At 49.4% G+C, this 27,639-nt stretch overlaps 1 protein-coding gene across 3 annotated transcripts; it reads right to left on the bottom strand.

The window, feature by feature from the left end:
• Positions 1-514: 514 nt before the first annotated feature.
• On the bottom strand, positions 515-27,639 carry LOC143837038 (phospholipase A2 inhibitor and Ly6/PLAUR domain-containing protein-like). Of its 3 annotated transcripts, XM_077336456.1 has the most exons (7): positions 27,503-27,639; positions 23,195-23,311; positions 19,260-19,412; positions 15,706-15,849; positions 8,316-12,525; positions 3,965-6,197; positions 515-1,846 (listed from the first exon to the last, which is right to left on the bottom strand). In XM_077336456.1, exons 1-5 carry the CDS (start codon positions 27,558-27,560, stop codon positions 12,236-12,238), a joined length of 762 nt encoding a protein of 253 aa, XP_077192571.1. In that variant the 5' UTR covers positions 27,561-27,639; the 3' UTR covers positions 515-1,846; positions 3,965-6,197; positions 8,316-12,235. The 3 variants fall into 3 exon arrangements, with proteins under 3 accessions (XP_077192571.1, XP_077192569.1, XP_077192572.1); XM_077336454.1 differs by lacking the exon at positions 515-1,846 and having other exon boundaries at positions 2,426-6,197; XM_077336457.1 differs by lacking the exon at positions 515-1,846 and having other exon boundaries at positions 2,426-6,197; positions 12,184-12,525.

The raw sequence follows: 27,639 nt of genomic DNA, 5'->3' as shown, positions 1-27,639 counted from the left end.
ACAAAAACCAGCAGCTATTCATCCTCTTGACTTTTCTGTATTTGTTGGGGGGGGGGAGGTTGGATGGGAGAGCCTGTGATTATGGAGCATGGATTAAGCGCTTAGGCCATCCTGTAAATTTACCAGCAGCTGCTGCATTTCCCACCTTCGGCTTATATGCGAGTCAATAAGTTTGCCGAGATTTTGTGGTAAGAATCCCAACCCTATTCTGTATAATTTCAGCCTTGACCTTGAAATTCTTTGATCTTGAAACTTTGAGCTTGAAAAATCTCATGAATAAGGGAAAGGAAGGAGTGCTTGGAAATTAAAAAAAAAAAAAAACCAAGCTGAAAGGAAGACAATACATAGGGTATCTAAATTTTATAAACTAACATGAAGGTTTTACACAAGAATCTCAAAATGTTTAACATTTTGACACGAGACCAAAAGCACCACTGAATTGGTCAGGCATTATCTGTGCTGTGCGGTTATGGCCAGATGAAAAATAGGAAAGGAGCTATTTGTAGATTATATTTTATTTTTGGAAAATGGATATTTAAAAAATACAGGAAAAAAAAGTGATTAGACACCATATATATAGCAAAAAGCGATCACATTTCATAAGAAATAGAAAACATTTCTATGCAACACCCCCTTCATTGCATTAATTACTTTGTTACAATAATTACTTTGTTACAATACACTGATATTCAACATTATACATTATACAAATTTCATAACTGATCTGAATTCTTAGTTTCACCATTACAGCATGCTCAGTACTGCAATATTACTTTGACAAGTAGTTAATATGAAAAAATTACAAAATGAAAAGCTCTTAAATAGGAAAGGAGCTATTTGTCAAGCAAATGCAGGGTTCTATCTTCTAGTTGTGTATATGGGAAATATAAACAAATGTTTGTGTGTGTGTGTGTGTGCTGTGAAAATGCTCTCATGTTGCTTCCAGGATGTCTACAGGTTCAGAATTTAGCAGACCTCCAGAATGAGGGAGGAGCCAAAACAAAACCAAGCAAATTAGACAGGAAGCCGGAAGCGGAAAAGTGTGAGACATGAATGGTAGGATTATGACTCAAGAGTGTCAAGCGTTGCAAGAACTCACAACAAGCTTCTTTAATAAAGAAAGCGTTTATTGAGAAGTTACTTCATACACCTAAGCTAAAAAAGTCAAATCTGCCTGAGGACAGATTTGCCTTCCCTTATCAAGGCAGTTCTCCCGCCTAAAACTTGAAAGTTCCCAAGGGAGGGGGAAAGGAGGCGGCAGGTGCCATAAAACACAGTGTTACAATTCGCACGTCCTTGGTCTTCTCCGGAGACAAGATAAGATGTTATGGTTACAAAAGGCAGACCCGGCCAAGAGGTTCAAAAGACAAATAATTCACAGCTCTCTGAGATAACAGGGTGCACAACATAGTTTCAGTTTCAAGCAACCATGCAAGCATAATATATGGGCCTGGGGCCTAAATAACAAAGCAAGCAAAAGGTTAAACAAATAATCATGGAGAGACTCATGCTAACTCATGGCAGGGTTCAGCAGCAATCCTGACATTCCTCCGCATTAAAAATAGCCCCCACCCCTCACCCCGCATCCACTGGCCGAGGGCACAGCGGGAAGGCCCGATGGAAAGCACGAAGCAAGCGAGGGGCTTTTACATCAGTAGCCTCCACCCACTCCCGTTCCCCTGAGGGGAAATCCTTCCAGTCCACTAGGTATTGAAGCCGCCCTTTATGAATGCGGGAGTCCAGGATTTGGTTGACCTCGTAGTGGGTGTCTTTATCAATAAAGACTGGAACAGGCTTTGAGTGCGGAGGGTGCCAGGCGTCCGGCAGGGGGGCACGTCGCAGCAAGCTGGAATGAAAAACCGGATGCACATTCCTGTAAGTTTTTGGTAGCCCCAATTCAACAGTTACAGCATTGATCACTCTAGTGACAGGGAAAGGTCCCACGAAATTGGGGCCCAATTTGCGGGACTTCTGTTGACAACGCAGGTTTTTTGTAGAGAGGTAGACCTGGTCACCCACAACCCACGCCGGGGCAGGAGCGCGGCGCTTGTCTGCGTGGGACTTATAAGAACGTTTAGCCTCCTCAGGGGCCTGGGGGGAAACTAGCTCCCAGGTGGGAGCTGCGAGTAGGTCAGTTCCATAGACCACTTTGAACTAGGGTTGTGCGATTCGGCCGCCGAAGCGGCCGTTCCGTCCGGGCGCAGCCAGCGCCGCGCCGCGGGGGGGGGAGGGCGGTGCCGGCAGCAGGGTGACAGCGGGCGCAACCACGCAGGAGTGGAGTTCCGCGCCTGCGTGGTTGCGCCTGCTGTCATGCCGCTGCCGGCACCGCCCTCCCCCCCCGCGGCGCGGCGCTGGCTGCACCCGGACGGAACGGCCGCTTCGGCGGCCGAATCGCACAACCCTACTTTGAACGGGGACACCCCAGTGGACGCATGAACCCCGTTATTATAAGCAAACTCGGCCAAAGGCAGGAGGGAGACCCAATCGTTCTGCTGATGGTTGATAAAGCAGCGCAAGTACTGTTCCAGTATTTGATTCACCCGTTCAGTCTGCCCATTGGATTCCGGATGGTAGCCTGAAGTAAGGGCTTGCTCCACCCCCAGCAATCTCAAAAACTCCCGCCAGAACTTGGCAATGAACTGGGGGCCCCGATCCGAGAGCAATCTCCTAGGGGTACCATGTAGTCTAAAAACGTGGGTAATGAACATGGAGGCAAGTTTGGACGCTGAAGGCAATCCCACGCAGGGGATGAAGTGAGCCTGTTTCGAAAAGGCATCTACCACAACCCAAATCACGTTTTTTCCCTGGCTTAGGGGTAAATCCATTATAAAGTCCATCGTCACGTCGGACCAGGGACAGGAGGGGGTGGGCAGGGGCTGCAGTAACCCCCGCTTTCTGCCCCCCAACGGTTTGGAAGCAAGGCAGGTGGGGCACCCTTGCACGTATTTCTCCACATCCCCCCTCAGGGATGGCCACCAGTAGTGTCTCCTGACCAAGTGCAGAGTTTTAACAAAACCAAAGTGCCCTGCGGTCTTTGCATCGTGGCACAACTTCAAAACCTCTCCCCGCGCCGGGCAAATGTTTGAGGGAGAAGTTGAACAGGGAGAAAAACTCCGCCCACCGCATCTGTTTCGCGGACAAGGAGCGAGGTTGTTTGAGTGCCTGCACGTTTTTATCATCCGTCCACACCACGAATGGAACCGCAGACCCTTCCAGCCAATGCCTCCAAGTCGCGAGGGCTAGATTCACCGCCTCCGCCTCCTTTTCCCAGATCGCCCAATTGCATTCTGGACCCGAAAACTTCTTAGATAAATAGGCAAGCGGGTGCAATTTCCCATCCTCCCCTTCCTGGAGGATCACAGCCCCCATGGCCACATCCGAAGAGTCTACTTGCACCGTAAATTGCTTGGCTGGGTCAGCATGGGCTAGCACCAGTTCAGACGTAAAAAGGCGCTTCAGTTCCTCAAACGCCCCCTGGCAGAGCGGAGACCACTGGAGTGGGGCGCTCGGCCGACCTGCCGCCTTTCCCCCCTCCTTGGTCTTTAACAAGTCTGTAAGGGGCAGGGCCACTTTGGCAAAGTTGGGGATGAATGTTCTGTAGAAATTGGCGAACCCCAAGAAACTCTGGAGTTGTCTCCGAGTTTTGGGCGGCTCCCAGGCCAATAGATCCCGTACTTTCCCCGGGTCCATTTCAATCCCTGCCTTGGGACTCTGAACCCCAGGAACTCCACCGCCTCCCGATGGAACTCGCATCGTACACCAACACCCCCTGGTACAGCAAATCATGCATAATTTCATTTATCATATTCATGAATACGCCCGGAGCACCGGCAAGGCCGAATGACATGATAATGTACTCTAATTGGCCCAGGGGGGTGTTGAACGCCGTCAGGTACTCGTGCCCCCTCTTAATACGGACCCGGTAGTAAGCTTCCCTCAGGTCCAATTTTGTAAAAATCCTCACCTTTCCCAAGTGCCCCAGCAAGTCTTTGATGAGCGGCAAGGGGTAGGCGTTGCAGGTGGAAACGGTGTTCAACCCACGATAGTCCGTGCAAAGGCAGAGGGAACCATCCTTCTTTTTCACAAAAAGTACCGGGGCTGCCAGGGAGGAGGTGGCCGGCCGAATGAAACCTCTAGCCAGGTTTTTGTCCAAGAACTCCCTGAGCTCCTTCATCTCCCGTGGGCTCATGGAGTACAATTTGGCTTTGGGTAAGGGCTCTCCCTTTTTTAGTTCGATCGCACAGTCTGTCTTGCGATGGGGCGGCAGCTGATTACATTCTGCTTCCGCAAAAACATCCCCAAACCCTCGATACTCCTTCGGGAGCATTGGCACCCCAGCCCCGCCACCGCGGCCACGACCAGCCCATCCGGGCTCGGTGGGGGCCGTTGGTGCTGCTTGCATCCCGGAGATGAAAATTTTACGATCCCCTTCTTCCACTTCACTGTGGGGTCATGCTCCCTTAGCCAGTCCAGACCCAGCACGCAAGGAAAAGCAGAATGGGGGGCCACCAAGGGCTGAATCTGCTCCCAATGTTTGTCAATGTCCAAGTCCATGGGGAGCGTTTTTTCTGTCGCCTCCCCTCCCGGGGCGCACTCCCCATCCAGCTGGGTAATGGGTAGGGGCTCCCTCAAAGGCACCTTCCCCACCCCCAAAGTCTCGGCCAACGCGGGGCTCACCAGGGTTTTGGTGCAGCCCAAGTCCACAATACAGCGCACCCCCACTTGTTTCCCCGAGTTGGGTTCCATGAGGGTGGCAGGCAAAAGAACCAAAGGAGAGTCCAGCTCCATCTGCTCTCGCCGCGGCCTCTCCTCGAGCCCCCGCCTGGAGCTCCTCTCTCCTGGCGGCTGCGGCGGCCTCCAAGTCGCCGTAGTCTTCCTCCTCGTCCAGGAGGTGCGCGGCCGCTTCTGCGGCCGCCAGAGCCACCATTTTGGCCTCGGCCCCGGCGCCTTCAGCCGTCGCCATGCATTCTCGCAGAGTTGGAAGTCCCGCCGACCACCAGCCGCTCACCCCTCGGGGCTCCGCCTGCATCTCTCCGCCTGAATCTGTGATTCCGGCGCCAGTTCTCCTGACACCGCCTGCAACCAATCGGTCATCCGGCTGATCTGTTGCTGCAGCTCCTGCACCTCCAGGGTCGCCGCCATCCCTCGGTCTGGGACCCCCGCGGGCAGCTTGTCTGGCCACAGCTCGTCCCCGGTCAAGCGGTCATATTTCGACAACCGCCTGCGCTCAGTGATGTGCCTCTCCAGGAAATCTGAAGGCCCCGGGGTTGCTTCACCCAGGGCTCTGGCCATCCCCGAGCCAAAGGAGCCAGATGCACCCAGCTCGTCCTGGGTGTAGTCTCCGTACAGGTCTTTGTCCTGCTCACCATAATTGTTGCCTTTGTCCTGCATTTGGGCAGGCGAAAGGTGTTGTGAGATTTGACTTAATGTCAAGCGTTGCAAGAACTCACAACAAGCTTCTTTAATAAAGAAAGTGTTTATTGAGAAGTTACTTCATACACCTAATCTAAAAAAGTCAAATCTGCCTGAGGACAGATTTGCCTTCCCTTATCAAGGCAGTTCTCCCGCCTAAAACTTGAAAGTTCCCAAGGGAGGGGGAAAGGAGGTGGCAGGTGCCATAAAACACAGTGTCACAATTCGCACGTCCTTGGTCTTCTCCGGAAACAAGATAAGATGTTATGGTTGCAAAAGGCAGACCCGGCCAAGAGGTTCAAAAGACAAATAATTCACAGCTCTCTGAGATAACAGGGTGCACAACATAGTTTCAGTTTCAAGCAAGCATGCAAGCATAATATATGGGCCTGGGGCCTAAAGAACAAAGCAAGCAAAAGGTTAAACAAATAATCATGGAGAGACTCATGCTAACTCATGGCAGGGTTCAGCAGCAATCCTGACATTCCTCCGCATTAAAAATAGCCCCCACCCCTCACCCCGCATCCACTGGCCGAGGGCACAGCGGGAAGGCCCGATGGAAAGCACGAAGCAAGCGAGGGGCTTTTACATCAGTAGCCTCCACCCACTCCCGTTCCCCTGAGGGGAAATCCTTCCAGTCCACTAGGTATTGAAGCCGCCCTTTATGAATGCGGGAGTCCAGGATTTGGTTGACCTCGTAGTGGGTGTCTTTATCAATAAAGACTGGAACAGGCTTTGAGTGCGGAGGGTGCCAGGCGTCCGGCAGGGGGGCACGTCGCAGCAAGCTGGAATGAAAAACCGGATGCACATTCCTGTAAGTTTTTGGTAGCCCCAATTCAACAGTTACAGCATTGATCACTCTAGTGACAGGGAAAGGTCCCACGAAATTGGGGCCCAATTTGCGGGACTTCTGTTGACAACGCAGGTTTTTTGTAGAGAGGTAGACCTGGTCACCCACAACCCACGCCGGGGCAGGAGCGCGGCGCTTGTCTGCGTGGGACTTATAAGAACGTTTAGCCTCCTCAGGGGCCTGGGGGGAAACTAGCTCCCAGGTGGGAGCTGCGAGTAGGTCAGTTCCATAGACCACTTTGAACTAGGGTTGTGCGATTCGGCCGCCGAAGCGGCCGTTCCGTCCGGGCGCAGCCAGCGCCGCGCCGCGGGGGGGGGAGGGCGGTGCCGGCAGCAGGGTGACAGCGGGCGCAACCACGCAGGAGTGGAGTTCCGCGCCTGCGTGGTTGCGCCTGCTGTCATGCCGCTGCCGGCACCGCCCTCCCCCCCCGCGGCGCGGCGCTGGCTGCACCCGGACGGAACGGCCGCTTCGGCGGCCGAATCGCACAACCCTACTTTGAACGGGGACACCCCAGTGGACGCATGAACCCCGTTATTATAAGCAAACTCGGCCAAAGGCAGGAGGGAGACCCAATCGTTCTGCTGATGGTTGATAAAGCAGCGCAAGTACTGTTCCAGTATTTGATTCACCCGTTCAGTCTGCCCATTGGATTCCGGATGGTAGCCTGAAGTAAGGGCTTGCTCCACCCCCAGCAATCTCAAAAACTCCCGCCAGAACTTGGCAATGAACTGGGGGCCCCGATCCGAGAGCAATCTCCTAGGGATACCATGTAGTCTAAAAACGTGGGTAATGAACATGGAGGCAAGTTTGGACGCTGAAGGCAATCCCACGCAGGGGATGAAGTGAGCCTGTTTCGAAAAGGCATCTACCACAACCCAAATCACGTTTTTTCCCTGGCTTAGGGGTAAATCCATTATAAAGTCCATCGTCACGTCGGACCAGGGACAGGAGGGGGTGGGCAGGGGCTGCAGTAACCCCCGCTTTCTGCCCCCCAACGGTTTGGAAGCAAGGCAGGTGGGGCACCCTTGCACGTATTTCTCCACATCCCCCCTCAGGGATGGCCACCAGTAGTGTCTCCTGACCAAGTGCAGAGTTTTCACAAAACCAAAGTGCCCTGCGGTCTTTGCATCGTGGCACAACTTCAAAACCTCTCCCCACGCCGGGCAAATGTTTGAGGGAGAAGTTGAACAGGGAGAATAACTCCGCCCACCGCATCTGTTTCGCGGACAAGGAGCGAGGTTGTTTGAGTGCCTGCACGTTTTTATCATCCGTCCACACCACGAATGGAACCGCAGACCCTTCCAGCCAATGCCTCCAAGTCGCGAGGGCTAGATTCACCGCCTCCGCCTCCTTTTCCCAGATCGCCCAATTGCATTCTGGACCCGAAAACTTCTTAGATAAATAGGCAAGCGGGTGCAATTTCCCATCCTCCCCTTCCTGGAGGATCACAGCCCCCATGGCCACATCCGAAGAGTCTACTTGCACCGTAAATTGCTTGGCTGGGTCAGCATGGGCTAGCACCGGTTCAGACGTAAAAAGGCGCTTCAGTTCCTCAAACGCCCCCTGGCAGAGCGGAGACCACTGGAGTGGGGCGCTCGGCCGACCTGCCGCCTTTCCCCCCTCCTTGGTCTTTAACAAGTCTGTAAGGGGCAGGGCCACTTTGGCAAAGTTGGGGATGAATGTTCTGTAGAAATTGGCGAACCCCAAGAAACTCTGGAGTTGTCTCCGAGTTTTGGGCGGCTCCCAGGCCAATAGATCCCGTACTTTCCCCGGGTCCATTTCAATCCCTGCCTTGGGACTCTGAACCCCAGGAACTCCACCGCCTCCCGATGGAACTCGCATCGTACACCAACACCCCCTGGTACAGCAAATCATGCATAATTTCATTTATCATATTCATGAATACGCCCGGAGCGCCGGCAAGGCCGAATGACATGATAATGTACTCTAATTGGCCCAGGGGGGTGTTGAACGCCGTCAGGTACTCGTGCCCCCTCTTAATACGGACCCGGTAGTAAGCTTCCCTCAGGTCCAATTTTGTAAAAATCCTCACCTTTCCCAAGTGCCCCAGCAAGTCTTTGATGAGCGGCAAGGGGTAGGCGTTGCAGGTGGAAACGGTGTTCAACCCACGATAGTCCGTGCAAAGGCAGAGGGAACCATCCTTCTTTTTCACAAAAAGTACCGGGGCTGCCAGGGAGGAGGTGGCCGGCCGAATGAAACCTCTAGCCAGGTTTTTGTCCAAGAACTCCCTGAGCTCCTTCATCTCCCGTGGGCTCATGGAGTACAATTTGGCTTTGGGTAAGGGCTCTCCCTTTTTTAGTTCGATCGCACAGTCTGTCTTGCGATGGGGCGGCAGCTGATTACATTCTGCTTCCGCAAAAACATCCCCAAACCCTCGATACTCCTTCGGGAGCATTGGCACCCCAGCCCCGCCACCGCGGCCACGACCAGCCCATCCGGGCTCGGTGGGGGCCGTTGGTGCTGCTTGCATCCCGGAGATGAAAATTTTACGATCCCCTTCTTCCACTTCACTGTGGGGTCATGCTCCCTTAGCCAGTCCAGACCCAGCACGCAAGGAAAAGCAGAATGGGGGGCCACCAAGGGCTGAATCTGCTCCCAATGTTTGTCAATGTCCAAGTCCATGGGGAGCGTTTTTTCTGTCGCCTCCCCTCCCGGGGCGCACTCCCCATCCAGCTGGGTAATGGGTAGGGGCTCCCTCAAAGGCACCTTCCCCACCCCCAAAGTCTCGGCCAACGCGGGGCTCACCAGGGTTTTGGTGCAGCCCAAGTCCACAATACAGCGCACCCCCACTTGTTTCCCCGAGTTGGGTTCCATGAGGGTGGCAGGCAAAAGAACCAAAGGAGAGTCCAGCTCCATCTGCTCTCGCCGCGGCCTCTCCTCGAGCCCCCGCCTGGAGCTCCTCTCTCCTGGCGGCTGCGGCGGCCTCCAAGTCGCCGTAGTCTTCCTCCTCGTCCAGGAGGTGCGCGGCCGCTTCTGCGGCCGCCAGAGCCACCATTTTGGCCTCGGCCCCGGCGCCTTCAGCCGTCGCCATGCATTCTCGCAGAGTTGGAAGTCCCGCCGACCGCCAGCCGCTCACCCCTCGGGGCTCCGCCTGCATCTCTCCGCCTGAATCTGTGATTCCGGCGCCAGTTCTCCTGACACCGCCTGCAACCAATCGGTCATCCGGCTGATCTGTTGCTGCAGCTCCTGCACCTCCAGGGTCGCCGCCATCCCTCGGTCTGGGACCCCCGCGGGCAGCTTGTCTGGCCACAGCTCGTCCCCGGTCAAGCGGTCATATTTCGACAACCGCCTGCGCTCAGTGATGTGCCTCTCCAGGAAATCTGAAGGCCCCGGGGTTGCTTCACCCAGGGCTCTGGCCATCCCCGAGCCAAAGGAGCCAGATGCACCCAGCTCGTCCTGGGTGTAGTCTCCGTACAGGTCTTTGTCCTGCTCACCATAATTGTTGCCTTCGTCCTGCATTTGGGCAGGCGAAAGGTGTTGTGAGATTTGACTTAATGTCAAGCGTTGCAAGAACTCACAACAAGCTTCTTTAATAAAGAAAGTGTTTATTGAGAAGTTACTTCATACACCTAATCTAAAAAAGTCAAATCTGCCTGAGGACAGATTTGCCTTCCCTTATCAAGGCAGTTCTCCCGCCTAAAACTTGAAAGTTCCCAAGGGAGGGGGAAAGGAGGTGGCAGGTGCCATAAAACACAGTGTCACAATTCGCACGTCCTTGGTCTTCTCCGGAAACAAGATAAGATGTTATGGTTGCAAAAGGCAGACCCGGCCAAGAGGTTCAAAAGACAAATAATTCACAGCTCTCTGAGATAACAGGGTGCACAACATAGTTTCAGTTTCAAGCAAGCATGCAAGCATAATATATGGGCCTGGGGCCTAAAGAACAAAGCAAGCAAAAGGTTAAACAAATAATCATGGAGAGACTCATGCTAACTCATGGCAGGGTTCAGCAGCAATCCTGACAAAGAGGAGAGTAAGGGTGTGTGTAAAGATATATATTTTTTAAAAAATTCAGGTAGACTCATGCCAAATCGGTTCAGTTTAGGCTAAATCACTTGAATCCGAGGATCAGTATAGAGATTCAGGTTTGGTAATATTCAGGATTCCCAAATCGATTCACCCCCCATTATACCCTATAGAGCAGGGGTAGTCAACCTGTGGTCCTCCAGATGTCCATGGACTACAATTCCCATGGGCCCCTGCCAGCAAAAGCTGGCAGGGGCCCATGGGAATTGTAGTCCCTGGACATCTGGAGGACCACAAGTTGACTACCCCTGCTATAGAGCCATTAAAATCTACAGGAATCTAGCCTGTCTATTCAATTTTATTTGTTTATTTATTTATTCTTTAGATTTCTATCCCGCCAGTTTCCATAGACTTGTGGCAGGTTGAACCTGATCTGGGCCACAACTGGCAACCAATGCAGCTACTTCAGGACAGGCTGGATATGGGCCCTCCAAGATGTACCTGTGAGTACCCTATTAACTGCGTTTTGCACCAGCTGTAATTTCCGGGTCAAAGACTAGGGCAGGCCCACACATAACAAGTTACAGAAGTCTAATCTGGAGGTGACCGTTGAATGAATCACTGTAGCCAGACAGTCTGAGGGCAGATAGGACACTATTAGTCTCGCCTGGCGAAGATGGTAAAATGCCGTGCGAGCTAGACTTGTGACCTGGCCCTCCACTGAAAGGGAGGCATCCAGGATCACGTCCAGATTTCTGGCTGAGGGAGTGATCTTAAGCTGCATCTAGCCAGAGTGGGTAAATGTGCTTCCTGTCCAGCCACCTTTCTGCCCAGCCAAAGAACCTCCATCTTGGTGGGGTTGAGTTTCAGGCAACTCTGCTCTAGCCATCCAGTGACTGCTTCCAAACATCTGGCAAATGTATCCAGGGGAGGAACCTGGGCGGCCGTGCATTAGGAGATAGAGCTGGGTGTCATCCACATATTGGAGACCACCCAGCCTGTTAATTCCAAACCAGTTTGGCCAGAGGGCGCATAAAGATGTTAAATAATGTGGGGGAGAGTACCGCTTCCTGTGGGACTCCACAAGGGAATCGATAGAGATGTGATAACTCCTTCCGCACAGCCACCCTGAGTCTGGTTCCAGAGAAAGGCGCTCTGGTGGGGGCAGGGATTGAAGTAGGGGCACCCTGATCCAATCTTTTTGAAACTTGGGGGTTCTTTTGAGGATGGACTCCAGAAGCTATGCTGCCAAAATAGTTCCCCTACTGATGCACTGATTTCATGGCGGTACATCAGAATTTCCTGGCAGCCTGAAAGAAGGGGATAAATGGACATTTTCCATCTGATCCATTTTGATTGATTTTTTGCCACCCCTCCCACAATAAGTTCTTATAATGTATTTATTTTACTGGCTGATCTGTATATTTTATATTTTATCAGTGTAAGTGTGTCAAAATTAGACCTCTGAGGAAGACCCAGTGAGGGTTGAAATGCATCAGATCTAATACCTAATAGATTGTACAGTATGTACGATAATTTTAAATAGCCTATGGGCTACATGTACGTTTTAACTTTAGCTTTTTTTTAAAGCTGCACACAATAAATGCTTATATAATTTTGTAAACAATTGCACAGGCATCCAACCTTTCAGGGACCTAGCTAATTCCAGTTAGGATTTTTTTTTGTTTTCCACCCCTACTTCAAACGCTGCCATCACCAGATTGATGAACAGGCTAGATTTTCCATTGACTTGAATGGCTCCACAGGATGTAATGGAGCTGATTCGGGAATGCCGAACCCTGCTAGTTCAAAAACCTCGTTGGTTTGGGTTTAGCGATTCGACTCCCGAATCAAGCGGGAGAATCGTGGTTCTGCTTAAACATTCCACACCAAAATCCCCTTGAATCAGCATTGATTCAGGGGGTTATTTTTACCTCCGCTAAGCCAAATTGCACAGCCCTAGAGGAGAGTGTCATGATGTGTGTCCTAAAAAGGGCAGCGATTGAAAAAGGTCGTCATTAAAAGGCCAGCAAAGGCTTGGAGGCAGAGGTGAGTTGGTGCCCGTGTGATGCTCATCCCGGAGTTTCCTTCTTCAGAGCCTGTGGGTCTTGCTTCATGAGAGGCAGCTCTGCACTGTATAACCTGAGCACCCAAAATAGTGCTGCCCCCTGAAATGAAGGTTCCTGTTTCTGCAACGTGGGAACAGAACGATTTCGTGGCACAGCCTTTTTGCGTAAACTCGTAGGAGACGGTAGTGACAGAGTTGATGGTGGTCACTGTGAAGCCCAAGAGAGAAATCAGAGAATCAGCACAACATTCAGACCACTTTGCTCATCAGAAGCACAACTCCAACAGAGTTTAAGAAACAACAAGGTTGAAGAAGAGCCTCTTGTGGCGCAGAGTGGTAAGGCCTGAAAGCTTTGCCCATGAGGCTGGGAGTTCAATCCCAGCAGCCGGCTCAAGGTTGACTCAGCCTTCCATCCTTCCGAGGTCGGTAAAATGAGTACCCGGCTTGCTGGGGGGTAAACGGTAATGACTGGGGAAGGCACTGGCAAACCACCCCGTATTGAGTCTGCCAAGAAAACGCTAGAGGGCGTCACACCAAGGGTCAGACATGACTTGGTGCTTGCACAGGGGATACCTTTACCTTTACCTTTAAGGTTGAAGAAGATACGTTCTGGCCCCTGCCACATATTTGACTCAGCTGCTAATAAGTAAACAAAGAAGGGCTTTTACCCTTGCAAGATGCTCCGTCTTGCCTTCAGCTCTTGTAGAGCTCTTATAAGTACATTCCCCTTACACTGAGACAATGTTCTTGTGGGAGTGGCGGAATTGATTCAAGAGAGCCTATATTGTTCCACTGCCCTGCTTATGTAGACTTTTGTAGCAAGTTGATTGAACCACTCCTTAAAAAGTTGCCATAACATCATGATGTAGATCAAACAAACAGGCTGCTAAGTGATGAGTTACCCCAGGTGACAACTCAGCTGGCTAAGTTTTGTGCCGATCTGTTTTGAATTGCATTACATTAAATGACCATATTCTCTTGGTCTCTTATGTATCGACTTCATATAACTTGGTCTGAATGACTGTAATAAAGTTTGATTGATTGAACAACAAGGTTGGCTCCAGCATTACGGCAGCACTGCCTCCTTCTTCTTAGCCCAAACACTTTTCCAGTAGGGGCCTTTCCAGTAGGGGGTGACCTTGGGTATAATACCGTATATACTCGCATATAAGCTGACCTGCATATAAGCTGAGGCACCCAATTTTACCACAAAATCACGGCAAACTTATTGACTCGCATATAAACCGAAGGTGGGAAATGCAGCAGCTGCTGGGAAATTTACAGGGTTGCCTAAGCGATTAATCCATGCTCCATAATCCCAGGCTCTCCCATCCAACCTCCCCCCCCCCCCGCAACAAATACAGAAAAGTCAAGAGGATGAATAGCCGCTGGTTTTTGTACCCCGCTTTTCACTAACTACAAGGGTCTCAAAGTGGCTTAAGATTGCCTTCCATTTTTCTCTTGATGCCAGACACCCTGAGAGAGCTCTGACAGAACTACTCTGTGAGAACAGCTCTGGTAGGAGAAGCAAACAGTGCTCCCCAGGCCAACAAATCAGAGCAGAACAACAGTACCCAAAGTTGGTGACCCACTGCAACAACTACAACAGCTACCAAACTGGGAGAAGGGACTACGCTCACTACAGCTACAGTGCCCTCCCCAGAACAAAACACTGAAATAAAAACTGTAAAACTGAACACTGAAAGAAAGAACTGTAAAAATCAACTTCTAAAAGAAACACAACCCCAAGAAGAAAAGGCAAACAACGCTGCCCCTCAGATATAAAAAAAAGAAAGAAACACTAGGAGAAAGAAACAGTAAACCCCAAAGCGAAGCACCCCCAAAACCCACCCCACACACAGAAACCAAAAGGATAATCTGGAAGAAGTGATTTGGAAAAGAAGGGGGGGGGGAATCCAACCTCAGTCAGACCATTGATGTCCTACAAGCTGCCAGAGCAAGATCAACTTTCAAGACCTTTGCAGAAGGCAATGCTACAATTGGCTGGCTGGGAGCAGGCTGTTATTTCAATGACCCACATACAAGTCGAGGAGGGCTTTGTCAGTGTTAAAACTGTGCTGAAAAACTCAGTTTATATGCAAGTATATACGGTATTCTGACTTTCTCAAGGATGGTGGGGAAGAAGAAGAAGAAGAAGAAGAAGAAGAAGAAGAAGAAGAAGAAGAGTTGGTTCTTATATGCCGCTTTTCTCTACCCGAAGGAGTCTCAAAGCCTTCCCTTTCCTCTCCCCACAACAGACACCCTGTGGGGTGGGTGAGGCGGAGAGAGTGCTGATATCACTGCTTGGTCAGAACAGTTTTATCAGTGTCGTGGCGAGCCCAAGGTCACCCAGCTGGCTGCATGTGGGGGAGTATAGAATTGAACCCGGCATGCCAGATTAGAAGTCCGTACTCCTAACCACCACACCAAACTGGCTCTCCGGGGGAATGATGCCACCGGGGGAAAGCACCAGTCAACCAAACATCTTTTTCTGACTATGATTATGAATGAAGAGCATAGGAAATCTCTTTGGCCATCCCTCAACCCGACTTCAATCGCAACCATAACCCTAACCTAAGACGAATCACCTCAGAATTCTATCTCCTCCGCTGCCTTGCCCTCCAAACATTCTCCTCAGACTACCCTTCTAATTCCCTTAATCTCTCTTCCTTCGGCTGCCTTCCCTCTGTGTACTGATCTTTCTTACACACAGCGATCTTTTCTGACTGCTCACCAAGAGTCACAGCAAAAATTAGCCCCGGAACGTGAGATATAGGGAAGCTCTAGTTTCAGAATAAACAAGGAAGACTTATAGTCAAAGCCCCATTCAGCCAGGAAAACCTGGAAAACCTACCCTAGTCTTTCAGTCTAAAGGTAAAGGTAAAGGTATCCCCTATGCAAGCACTGAGTCATGTCTGACCTTTGGGGTGACGCCCTCTAGCGTTTTCATGGCAGACTCAATACGGGGTGGTTTGCCAGTGCCTTCCCCAGTCATGACCGTTTACCCCCCAGCAAGCTGGGTACTCATTTTACTGACCTTGGAAGGATGGAAGGCTGAGTCAACCTTGAGCCGGCTGCTGGGATCGAACTCCCTGCCTCATGGGCAGAGCTTCAGACAGCATGTTGGCTGCCTTACCACTCTGCACCACAAGAGGCTCCTTCTTTCAGTCTAGCTTACCTTTAAATATCATTGTAAAGATAAAATGGAGGAGGAAGAAACACAAACAACTCTGGGCTGCTATAGAAGTGTGGCATGCAAAATTATGACATAGCATTTATTGCCTCCCATGTGTTTCACATTAAATTGTAAGCTTTCCTATCAGAATTTTTTTTTTCAAGTTGCATGTCAATATTTGATATCGGCATCCTTTTAAAAATTCAGAATTACCTGTTTGTCTTCCTGCTCCCCTGGTGAAACACTGATTTTCCCATCCTCTGCAGTTGATGACATCGTCCTTTTTGCATGGCTCGGATTCCTCAGCAAAACAGAAAGGGCATCGTAGCCCATTTAGGGTTTCGTTCCTGGTTGGCACTGAGAATGGAAAAACTAGGAATCAGTTTTAACAGTTTCATGGGTGAGACAAAGAACTGGAGTGTATAGCTTTCAGAACTCCAGACTTAAAACAAGAAAACGTCTTTGTAGAAAGTTTATTTATTTCAAGCTGCAGCATCTAGCATTGCATAGACGGAACTAAATAGTACAGTTAACGCATTACAATAGCGATCCCCAACCTGTGGGCCCCGGACCACATGTGGTCCGTCAACTAACTGGAGGTGGAGGAACGCCTCCCCCCCTCCAGCCCTTTACTTCATTCCCCCCGGCCCTTTACAACACACTTTGGGTGTCATTGGTTGAGAGTAGAGGAGTAAACTACCCCCCCCACACCGGGCCTCAGTAAAAATGTCAAGCGTTGAGTGGTCCCGGTGATAAAAAGGTTGGGGACCACTTTATTTATTGGAAAAACAATAAATCAGAGTGAAGACAGAGCCCTTATCTTACTCCTTGTGAACATTTTCTACCTACACCCTAACCTGGATAGCCTTCTCAGATTTTGGCTGCTAAGTAGGGCCAAGCCTAGCTAGTATTTGGATGGGAGACCTCCGCGGATTTGGATGGAGCTGGAAACAAGCAACAGCAAACCACCTGTGAATGTCCCTTGCCTGGCAGCCAGACAATTCTTGGATCTCCCAGATACTGCATTACTGCATTACAATATAAAAGCCAATCACTCTTCCATTGGGCAGGTGGCAACTCGGGTGTAAGGGTGAGACATAACATGGAGCTATCTCTGTGTCAGGTGGGGCTTCTGGGAATTATGCCAATGTGGGATGTTTTGAGAAGCTGCAGCACTAACGAGATACATGACCTTGAAGCTGTGAGCAGCATCTAAATGCAAGAAGCTGGCCAAAAGCAAGGAAAATGGATAGCTGATGGCAGGTCAGGCCAAAGATAACAAACCTATTTCATGGCAGAAGACGCAGGATTCTGACAATAGCAAAGCTCATGCTTTCAAACCTAAATCTGTTTTACATTAGACTAGAAATCAAGCCCGCTGTATGAGTAATACAGTGGGCACTAGGTGGGTTCCGGGCGGCCGCGGGGCTTTGGGAGTGGGAAAGGGACAGGGCCGCCGCGTTGCTGATGCGGCAGGGCTGTCCCTTTGCTAGTCCTGAAAGCTCCTGGCCCCAGCTGGATTCCAGGCATCTGCAGGGATTCGGGGCCGGCGAAGGGACAGCCCCGCCACGTCAGCAATGCAGTGGGGCTGTTCCTTTGCTGGCCCCAAAGGCTCCCAGCCATACTGGCTCCCGGGCAGCCACAGGACTTCCGGTATGGCAAAGGGACAGCCCTGCCCCATCAGTGATGGGGCAGGGCTGTCCCTTTGCTGGCCCTGAAGCTCCACAGCCACAGCAGGGCTGTCCCCTTGGTGGGGGGCAAAGCCTTCCCCCCCCTCGCCGCCTCCACCAGGCTGGCCCAGCCAGGCAGCTACCTGTCATTGTGCAGGGCAGCCTGGTAATGGTGGCAGTAGGGGGAAGGCAGCTGACATTGGGGAGTGGGGGGATCGGGAGGCGCAAAGCACCTCCCAACTCATCAGGCTGGGCCAAGGGGCAAATCGGCAGTCGAGCTGCGAGTGGCTGCTGATTGGCCCCTTGGCCCCAGCTTGTGAAGCGGAGGGCCCAATCGGCAGGTGCGAAGCGCCTGCTGATTGGGCCCTCCAATTGTCAGTCCAGGGGGAAGGGGCCATGGGTGCTCTTTCCCATCCCGGACTGGGCCCACCCCAAGGGCCCTTACTGTTTTATTTATACCACTCCCGCAGAGCGGTTAAGGATTTTAGATCAATAGACTTGGAATATTCCCAAGAACCTGGGGAGAAGCAGTAAGCCTCTGAAACCCGGTGCTAGGACTAAGAGGCAACATCCAAGTAAAGTCTTGTTTGGTGGATCTTCAGGGAAACACACATTCATCTATCATAGAGATCGCTGATCATATGGTACCCCTTGCAGAAGAAAGACCAGCCATTCCATTGGTGGCCCAGAGGAGACCTTTGGACTCTACCACCTTCCAGAGACAAAGGAGGACAAAAGCTCTCTGAATGTGCAATAGTCAGCCATCCCACCTGCAGCTGTTAATACTAGTGTAAAAGTATTCAACCAAAAATAAATACTTTAATCCCGTACCAGTATCTCACAGATGTTGGAAGAAGTTAAACTGGGCAAACCATGTGGAAAAACTGATCAGGATAATGAGTGCACACAAATGGGAGATGGGTAGTTATTAAGGCTGCGATGCGATATAATTGGATAGAAAGTGACCTGTCAGTAGTTGCAAAGCAAATAGCCAAAGAAGCTGACAGACTGGCCACAACGAAGTGTAAAGTAGACAGGTAGGCTTTAATTCAGATCTTTAAACCTCCGAGGGAGCGTTATGCATATTTGGCTAAGGGCTAAGTGGGCGGAGAGTGGGCATGGCCAGTCTGGATGAGGGCCCAATTGGGACGTGCTTTGCATGCCCCGATTGGGCCCTCACCCGGACTGGCCACGCCCGCTCCCACCCAGCCAGCTGACCAGGGGCTCTCTGCCGCCATTGTCAGCAGTTTGCCCCAGACACACCCCAGGACACATGTAAGTGCCCTGGGGTGGGGGGAAGGTAGGGGGTTCCGTTCCCTGTGGGCCCATGGAAAGCTGTGGCTTCGGTGGGGAGGGAGGGCTCCGGGTGTACTCCATGGGCCCTGGGAAAGCTGTGGCCTTGCCGGGGAGGGAGGGGGCTGGGGATGGCTTCCCTTTGGCCCCAGAGCACACCTGCAGCCTTCCTGGGCCACTGGGTGTGCTCAGCGCTGGGGGGGGGGCCCTTTCAAAGCCCGTTATAACAAATGGGCTTTGAAGCTAGTCAGTACATAAAGCCAAAATGTGGACCGTTTAAAAGACTCATTTTCACAGCTTTCCCCAATGGCTTAGCTACAATATGAAAAAAAAAATCAGGATTGCCAACTAAAACTTGTTGTATAAACTCATAGAAACAATAATATTTGTAAGTAAGTAGTAAATAGAACACACAAATACGATCATTTGTATGAGTTTATACAACAATGTTTGGTTGGTAATCCTGATATTATTCATATTGTAGCTAAACCAGTGAGGAAAGCTGTGAAAACGTTTCTTTTAACCGGTCTACATTTTAGTTTTATGTACTGATCTGAATTAAAGTCTACCCTTCTACTTTATACTTTGTCGTGGTCAACTTCTTTGCCTTTTTGCTCTGTGATATAATCGGGCCTGGGAAGGTAGTGGTCAAATTTTAAATATATAAAAAGATACTGGTTTGAAATTAGAGATGAGAAAGACCTTGGAGACCCATTGCCAAGCAGAACAGACAACCAGACACAAGATATGGTCGATCTACACTCTGTCAAGCACAAGTACTTCATCCATGCTCAGAACGCATACCTGTAAGAGAGTCTGTGTTACAGCCATCCGTTCTGCAGCAGATGTTGTTCCCTGACTCCTGATATCCTGTTTCAAGATCCATAAATATGGCCCCAGGAGTGCACCGACTGAGATTCGTACACGTTTTCTTGATGGTTTTGTGGGTCTTTCTAGCTGTGAAACAGAAATTCATCTCTAAAAGATCAGGATTTCAGAAAGTCCACTAAAAACAATACAGACTCCCACCTCCCCAATTCTGTTCCACTCTTCATTGTTGTTGTTGTTGTTGTTGTTTAATTTGTTACCCACCACTCTCAAGCAGAGTCATGGCGGGTTACAGGTGTCCAATTAAAACTCCCATTAAAAACCCATTAAAATGGAGAAGAAATACCAATACAGAAACCGATAACCCAGCAACATGGCGGAATACCCCCCCCCATCCCCGATTCCTACTACTACCTCCAGGGAGAGACAAGATACCCAAAAGTTGTCTCTAGACACCAGGGAGGCCCATCGATCTTCCCCCCCCACTGTTTGTTAATGTTCAATATTCTTTGGGTGATATTTGACAGTAATTCTTTAATTTGTTTACTTATTGTATTCGGTCTAAAACATTTATTTGCTGCTTTTATACATTGGAACTCCAGGCAGCTTACAATGTAGACAAAATACATAACTTACATGAGAAACAATTAGAAATCACAATTCAGGATCGCTTAGTAACTCCATCCTAAAAATTGAAAGTGAAGAGGCCAGGTATTGCTGATAGTTCGATTTGGCACCTCCTTTGAGACCCAAATGATTAGGGCAGGGGTAGTCAAACTGTGGCCCTCCAGATGTCCATGGACTACAATTCCCAGGAGCCCTTGCCAGCATTCGCTGGCGAATGCTGGCAAGGGCTCCTGGGAATTGTAGTCCATGGACATCTGGAGGGCCGCAGTTTGACTACCCCTGGATTAGGGAGATGCAGTCAGAATGTCTGAGTAAAACTTGATGTCAGGACGCAAATTTGACCTTTGGAAATGTCACACTGAATTATTTTTGAATCTTTGCAAAGCTATGCATTTCACCCACCTAAGGAACTTCCTACTGGTCAGCAACTGAGAAATTCTACCCTAAATCCTGCCTCATTTCCTCCCAACTCTATCACGTTCCAGTAATTGTATCTATATCATTACAAAAGACATTACATTGCATGGTAGACCCATGACCGTGTTGGGAAGGGGAACATTAGAATTGCTCTTGTTGATGTTTTAGAAATTGTGGAACAATTTCACTTCTTGCTTTTAATTTAGCTTGTTTTGCACAAGACCTTGAATGACCGCTGTGGCAAAAAAGGCAAGAACCAATGTGATAAATACATCTTTTGAAAAATCCAAAAGCAACAGGGTGTGCAGGTTTCGATCCGGGGCTTACAGCTGAGCCTCGGAGTTTCTGGCGCTTCTCTTATCCCTGAAAGAAATGTACTTTGCACGTGCGCAGAGGTTTATTATACTTCAAACCAAAAAAAAGTCTCCTCCTTTGTCCATTGCTGTTTCCACAAAGCTTGGACACTTTGGTTAAGTGTCGTCCCTGTAAGATTCACGTGATTTCTGCCGTGGTCTTCGAGTACCAAAGTGTAACCATCTTTGATTTTGTATAACCAGCTTGTAATGCAGGGTCCGCTTTGGCCTTCGGTAAACTGTAATTCTGAACTGCCTTGCTCTTCTTTGAAACATTACCAGATGGTGGAACCAAGGTCGAGGAGGTTTGGGTTATCACCTTGGCTGTTTTCCTGGACGGCACCTGGGTTTGGGAGGGGGAACCCTCTCTGGGAGTGAGAACATCTCTGGGCGGGAAACTTTTGGGTAAAAATACTGTATTTTAGAAGTGCAAGTCAGTGCAAGTCAGTTTCGGCTTTGAACGTCTGGAGCAGGGGTAGTCAACACTGCGGCCCTCCAGATGTCCATGGACTACAATTCCCAGGAGCCCCCTGCCAGCGTTCGCTGGCAGGGGGCTCCTGGGAATTGTAGTCCATGGACATCTGGAGGGCCGCAGTTTGACTACCCTTGGTCTGAAGTATCGATCTGCTTGCAAAATAAAACCCTTTCTCCTAAAGCAGTGGTCCGCAACCTTCTTGAGGCTGTGGACCGCCGTCGGCAGGGAGGGCGATCGCCCGGCCACGCATGCTGCGCATGCTGCACATGCTGGCACTCCAGGGCATGCGTGCATGCGCGGCACTCCCATGAATGCACGTTTGCGGCCGCACATGTGCGGCCCTGCTTCCCTCTCCCCCCTCTCCTCAAAAAGAAGCTTGCCGGGCCGCAAACTAATCGGCTGTTTTTGCGGCCGATTTGCTTGCGGCCTGGGAAGTTTCTTATTGGGGGGGTGGGGAGAGGGAGCCACAGCCCGGTGCCAGGGCCTTTGCAGCTTGGCACCGGGCCGTGGCCCGGTGGTTGGGGACTACTGTCTTAAAGAAGTAGTTATTTCCGGTCTGTCAACCCAACAATCCCCATGTTACACTTATCCCTTTAGTGAATTGGGTAAAAGATGAGGAGCAGTTTTAGGGTCAAACTAGTGTTTCCATGATGTACTCTTGCTTCGCTCCAATTAACTTACAAGCCACCTTAACAGTGGGAGGGGCAAGAAGGGGAAGCTGCAGGAGGCAATGGAGAGGAGAAGAGAAGAGGTCTCCCTTCCTTTTGTGTTCTTCTCTTCTTATTGCTCTGATTCACTCCCTCTTCAGCCTTTCCTTTTTTGTTTTCCCACCTAACATTGGCTTGCTGATTTCCTCAGCCCCCCCATCTCCAGTCTTTCTGATGCTCTTGCTTCCTCCCTTTCTTTCTCTCTTTCCTGTCCAAGCACATCTGGAGGTTCACCCCCTCTTTACAGAACCTCAGTCAGTGGCAAAAAACAACAACAAAAAAGCACAATCCAGCTGACAGAAACCACATCACTGCAGGCCTTCTCTGCCACTCCTCTGTGACTTAAGAGCACCTCATCCAACAAAATCTGCTCAGGACCTCTGGCTCCAAAGAAGTCAAACTAGCCTCAACCAGGGCCAGGTGGAACACTCTGCCTGGGGAAATCCGTGTCTGCAAAGAGCGGGGGGGGGGGGTTGTATTGCCCTTCTGTATTGGTTCCACACTGTTTTAGAAAACGGTATCAACTAATTTTAGCATTAAGATTTTATGTGTGTAATGCTAGCAAATTTTGTGTATTATATGTTGTTATCTGCTCTGAGGGAAGATGATGATGGTGAATAATAATGATCATGATCATGATCATGATCATGATAGAGTTGGTTCTTATATGCTGCTTTTCCCTACCCGAAGGAGGCTCAAAGCGGTTTACAGTCACCTTCCCTTTCCCCTCCCCACAACAGACACCCTGTGAGGGAGTGAGGCTGAGAGAGCCCTGATACGACTGAAGAAGAAGAGTTGGTTCTTATATGCCGCTTCTCTCTACCTGAAGGAGGCTCAAAGCGGTTTACAGTCACCTTCCCTTTCCTCTCCCCACAACAGACACCCTGTGAGGGAGGTGAGGCTGAGAGAGCCCTGATATTCCTACTCGGTCAGAACAGTTTTATCAGTGCCGTGGCGAGCCCAAGGTCACTCAGCTGGCTGCATGTGGGGGAGCGCAGAATCGAACCCGGCTCACCAGATTAGAAGTCTGCACTCCTAACCACTATTCCAACCTGGATCTCCAGTAGCAACAACAACAACAACATGATTTTTTTTAACTTTAGTATTAGGCCTTTAAATAAAACTTGAATGGTCATAAAGAATAACGTAAGGGCACCAAGTGGTTCTATTGCTCTACTGTGACACAATGTTTATTTTAGATAGTTATGTCCCGTTTTTCTCCCCAATAGGACCACAAGTGGCCTGCAATATTAGTCTCCCATTCTGCCATCTTGGAATGATCATATCTGGCCAGTTCAGTGGCACATATTGACTTGAGACCAGATTACTTACGTGTTTTTGTTTCAACCACAAGGGACTGGCAGGCATCAAACTCAGGGCCACAGACCCTTATGGGGCCGGAACAGTTGCTATTTGCAGCAAAACACGTCTGACATTCAATTGAGGAACCTAGAAGAACCGGGAGAACGAGAAGGAAAACCGATAAATCAGAGTGAAAACAGAGCCCTTATCCTACCCCTGGTGAACATTTTCTACCTACACCCTAACCTGAATAGCCCACTGATCCTGTCAGATTTTGGCTGCTAAGTAGGGCCAAGCCTAGCTAGTATTTGGATGGGAGACCTCCGCAGATTTGGATGGAGCTGGAAACAAGCAACAGCAAACCACCTGTGAATGTCCCTTGCCTGGCAGCCAGACAATTCTTAGATCTCCCAGATACACTGCATATTGTCTGCAACAGGGGTAGTCAACCTGTGGTCCTCCAGATGTTCACGGACTACAGTTCCCATGAGACCCTGCCAGCGGTTGCTGGCAGGTGCTTGTGGGAATTGTAGTCCATGAACATCTGGCGGACCACAGGTTGACTACCCCTGATTTGCAACAGCCCTTTAGGGCAGGGATAGTCAAACTGCGGCCCTCCAGATGTCCGTGGACTACAATTCCCATGAGCCCCTGCCTGTGAATGCTCATGGGAATTGTAGTCCACAAACATCTGGAGGACCACAGGTTGACTACCCCTGCCCTACGGCACTCTGGGAGGCAGCCTTAACGGCTGTCAGGTCTGGAGATAATTTGCTGCTAGAGTATTTTTTAATGGGGATATTATATTCTGTCTGGGGCTCATGGGAATTGTAGTCCATGGACATCTGGAGGGCCGCAGTTTGACTACCCCTGCTTTAGGGGCTCCCTGCTTCCTTCACTCATACGATAATATCATGCTGAGCTCTAAGAGAGTTTGTCTGTCTGTCTGTCAAGCATTCCTTCATTCATTCATTCATTCATTCATTCTTTCTTTCTTTCTTTCTTTCTTTCTTTCTTTCTTTCTTTCTTTCTTTCTTTTATTCTTTCATTCATTCATTCATTCATTCATTCATTCATTCATTTATACTATTATAGGCTGGGTTAAAAACTAGTACACATAAATGACAGTTATTTTTTTAATGTATTTATAATGTCATTTATCATTGCTCCAGTTATCCCTATGCACCTGGAAATTAAAAACATTTACAGCTATTAACCAGGCACTAAATGGAGGGTGCTGAGGGTCTGGCTTGGTAATGGTGGTCTTTTGCCTCAATCAAATGCTTGGTGTAAGAGCACCATCTGCCAAGCCCTTCAATACTTTGGAAGCTCCATGAGGGCTTAGGATGCTTAGGGCTGATCCTGCGTTGAGCAGGGAGTTGGACTAGATGGCCTGTATGGCCCCTTCCAACTCTATGATTCTATGATTCTATGATTCTATGATTCTATGATTCTATGATTCTATGATTCTATGATTCTATGATTCTATGATTCTATGATTCTATGATTCTATGATTCTATGATTCTATGAACATAGGAGCCCTGCTCAGCACACCCTAAACCACTCCTCTATAACTTCCTGCGCAGACCAGCTTTCTTCACCAGAGAGCCCAGCTTGTTTTGCCTGCATTAAATGCTTGGGTGATACCATGGCAGCGCCTGTGTGCTTCTTCACACTGTGTGCTTCTTCTTCTGGTTGAGGCCAAGCACACATATCTGGGTCTGGGGATCATCAGCAAGTTGGAATTTGCTGAGCAGAGAGCACTCCAGGGAATGTATTTGGAGAAGCGGTCCCTCAGGTACGCAAGTCCCACATCACGTAAGGCCGTATTCCATATTTTCTCATGGTTCAGGAATGCACGCAATAATAGTTAGACAGTTTCATTTTGAAACCAAAACAAACTCCAGATCTCTCCCCCTTTAAAAGATGCCAGTCAATTCAGACTCCCAAAAAAGTCTGACAGCTAGGTAGGGCTCCTGAAGGGAGCCTTCCCCTGTCTTCAGAGAGCCCATGCCACAGAGCTGGAACTGCGATTGAAGGGTCAGAATTAGATTTCTTGATGAGTACCATCATCGTCTCATGGTAATAAAATGGGTTGAAGAAGCTGTTTAACTAGAAACCTGGTGCCCCTCTGCTGTAAAAGAAACCATTTTTGGGGGGGAGAAAAGGCTAGAGTCATAAATATTGACACTTGCTCAGAAGTATAGTTAGGCATAGAAGAATCACCGACCCTGGGTGGAATTAGAGCTCATTTTAATGCACATACATGTATGGAAAATGTATGTTTGGGGTGTATAGGAAAAAGAGCATGAGCCCGGCCCAGGTCTGCCCTGGGAGGGACAGTTTGGTTGAACTGTATAAAAGATTGCTTTGGACCAGCAGGTTTTGAGTAAAGTCTTGGCTTTCACCAAAGAACGCTCAGGTTTGCTCCTGGTTGCGCAAACATAAACCTACTTTCTTACTGAAGTCTGTTTGTGAGATTTATTTGGCCTAAAACAATGGGAAAAGCCCAGGCTGTAAACCCCAGAAACTGAAATTTTTAGCTTACATTTGGAGTTAAAGAATGCGGAACTTGTGCTGCTGTAGGACATTTTAAAACCCAATTCTTATCAATGTTCAGAAAAGTAAAGCAAAAAGGAAGTTGCATAGCGAGAGAAGGGAAACATTCCACCGCTCACGAAGAAGAAGAAGAAGAAGAAGAAGAAGAAGAAGAAGAAGAAGAAGAAGAAGAAGAAGAAGAAGAAGAAGAAGAAGAAGAAGAAGAAGAGTTGGTTCTTATATGCCACTTTTCTCTACCCGAAGGAGGCTCAAAGCGGCTTAGAGTCGCCTTCCCTTTCCTCTCCCCACAACAGAACCCCTGTGAGGTGGGTGAGGCTGAGAGAGCCCTGATATCACTGCTCGGTCAGAACAGTTTTATCAGTGCCGTGGCGAACCCAAGGTCACCCAGCTGGCTGCATGTGGGGGAGTGCAGAATCAAACCCAGCTTGCCAGATTAGAAGTCTGCACTCCTAACCACTACACCAAACTAGATCAACCATGCTTTTCTCGTGCAGAAAAACAAGCCATTTCTGAAGTTCTCCTTCCTTTGCTGAGGTCAGTCAATCCTTCAGGGATTCTACCCTCCTCCTCCAGGCATCATGCCTGGACAATTGCAAAGAGATTGGAGAAAGCATCCCATTTAAAAAGGTAATCCAAGTCAAGACACATTAGATTCATTTTCCAGCTGTGAGGTTTTGTTTCCATCCCGTTGGACCAACAGGTTTTGAGTAAAGTCTTGGCTTTCACCAAAAAACGCTAAGCTTTGCTCCTGGTTGCGCAAACATAAACCTACTTTCTTACTGAAGTCTGTTTGTGAGATTTATTTGGCCTAAAACAATGGGAAAAGCCCAGGCTGTAAACCCCAGAAACTGAGGGCCATTCCGCACTCGTCCAAAATAGCACAATGGTTACAAATTGAAATCGCTACAGTTTTGCCATTATGCACAACGTCGTTGACAATCTGCAACACTCCTGAAACCGATCCGCAAAAAGCGCTTTGTTGTAGCGCTTTTAGGGAAATCCCAAAAAGTGGATTCACCCTCCGGAAAGCGTTACACTCCTGCAACCAATCTGCAACACTAGTGGAAAAGTTCTGTGCATTACCATTGTTCCGTTTTCTGCAAAGTCACTCCCCCTGGCTCTCTCCTCTGATCTTCCGGCGAAGCGATCGCCATTTCTTTTCTCCGAGCGAGCAGAAATCAATGCACCCGCAAGCCTTCGTTTACCCAGCGAGGCTTCCCTGGCTGCAGCCCCTCTGTTTAAAGTCACCAAGCACAAGCAACACAGAATCAAACCCAGCTTGCCAGATTAGAAGTCTGCACTCCTAACCACTACACCAAACTAGATCAACCATGCTTGACTCGTGCAGAAAAACAAGCCATTTCTGAAGTTCTCCTTCCCTTGCTGAGGTCAGTCAGGGATTCTACCCTCCTCCTCCGGGCATCATGCCTGGCCAATTGCAAAGAGATTGGAGAAAGTATCCCATTTAAAAAGGTAATCCAAGTCAAGACACATTAGATTCATTTTCCAGCTATGAGGTTTTGTTTCCATCCCGTTGGGATCAAACTGTATGCCTCACCCAAGGGCTCCCTTCTACCTCAGATCTGACAGGGGACTCCCTTGCCATTGGGCTATGATTTCTTCTCCTTGGAAAGAAGCTGCATCTAGACATCCACTTCCCATTGAATTCCAAGGAAAACAAGAGCAAGAAGTAGGAGAAACAAAAGAGATTTAAAATGAAAACAATTTGAGGGATAAACTGGAATAAACGTCAACCTTTGCACACCTGTACCACGTACCTGTTCTAGCTATAGCAAGTAGGACAGCCAAGGTGAAGAAGGACACAGGAGCTGCCATGGTATCACCCAAGCATTTAATGCAGGCAAAACAAGCTGGTCTCTCTGGTGAAGAAAGCTGGTCTGCGCAGGAAGTTATA

Source organism: Paroedura picta, chromosome 5 (genome assembly GCF_049243985.1).
Source record: "Paroedura picta isolate Pp20150507F chromosome 5, Ppicta_v3.0, whole genome shotgun sequence".
Classification (NCBI taxonomy): Eukaryota; Metazoa; Chordata; class Lepidosauria; order Squamata; family Gekkonidae; genus Paroedura; species Paroedura picta.
Note: the sequence above shows the minus strand (reverse complement) of the source record. Positions and strands in the feature narration are given on the sequence as shown.

Coding starts and splice junctions, on each gene's coding strand:
- LOC143837038 (XM_077336456.1), bottom strand. CDS start 27,560: ATGGCAGCTCCTGTGTCCTTCTTCACCTTGGCTGTCCTACTTGCTATA. Junction 15,850..19,259: donor TAACACAGACTCTCTTACAG/GTATGCGTTCTG, acceptor TTCCATTCTCAG/TGCCAACCAGGAACGAAACC. Junction 12,526..15,705: donor GGGAGCAGGAAGACAAACAG/GTAATTCTGAAT, acceptor TGGGCTTCACAG/TGACCACCATCAACTCTGTC.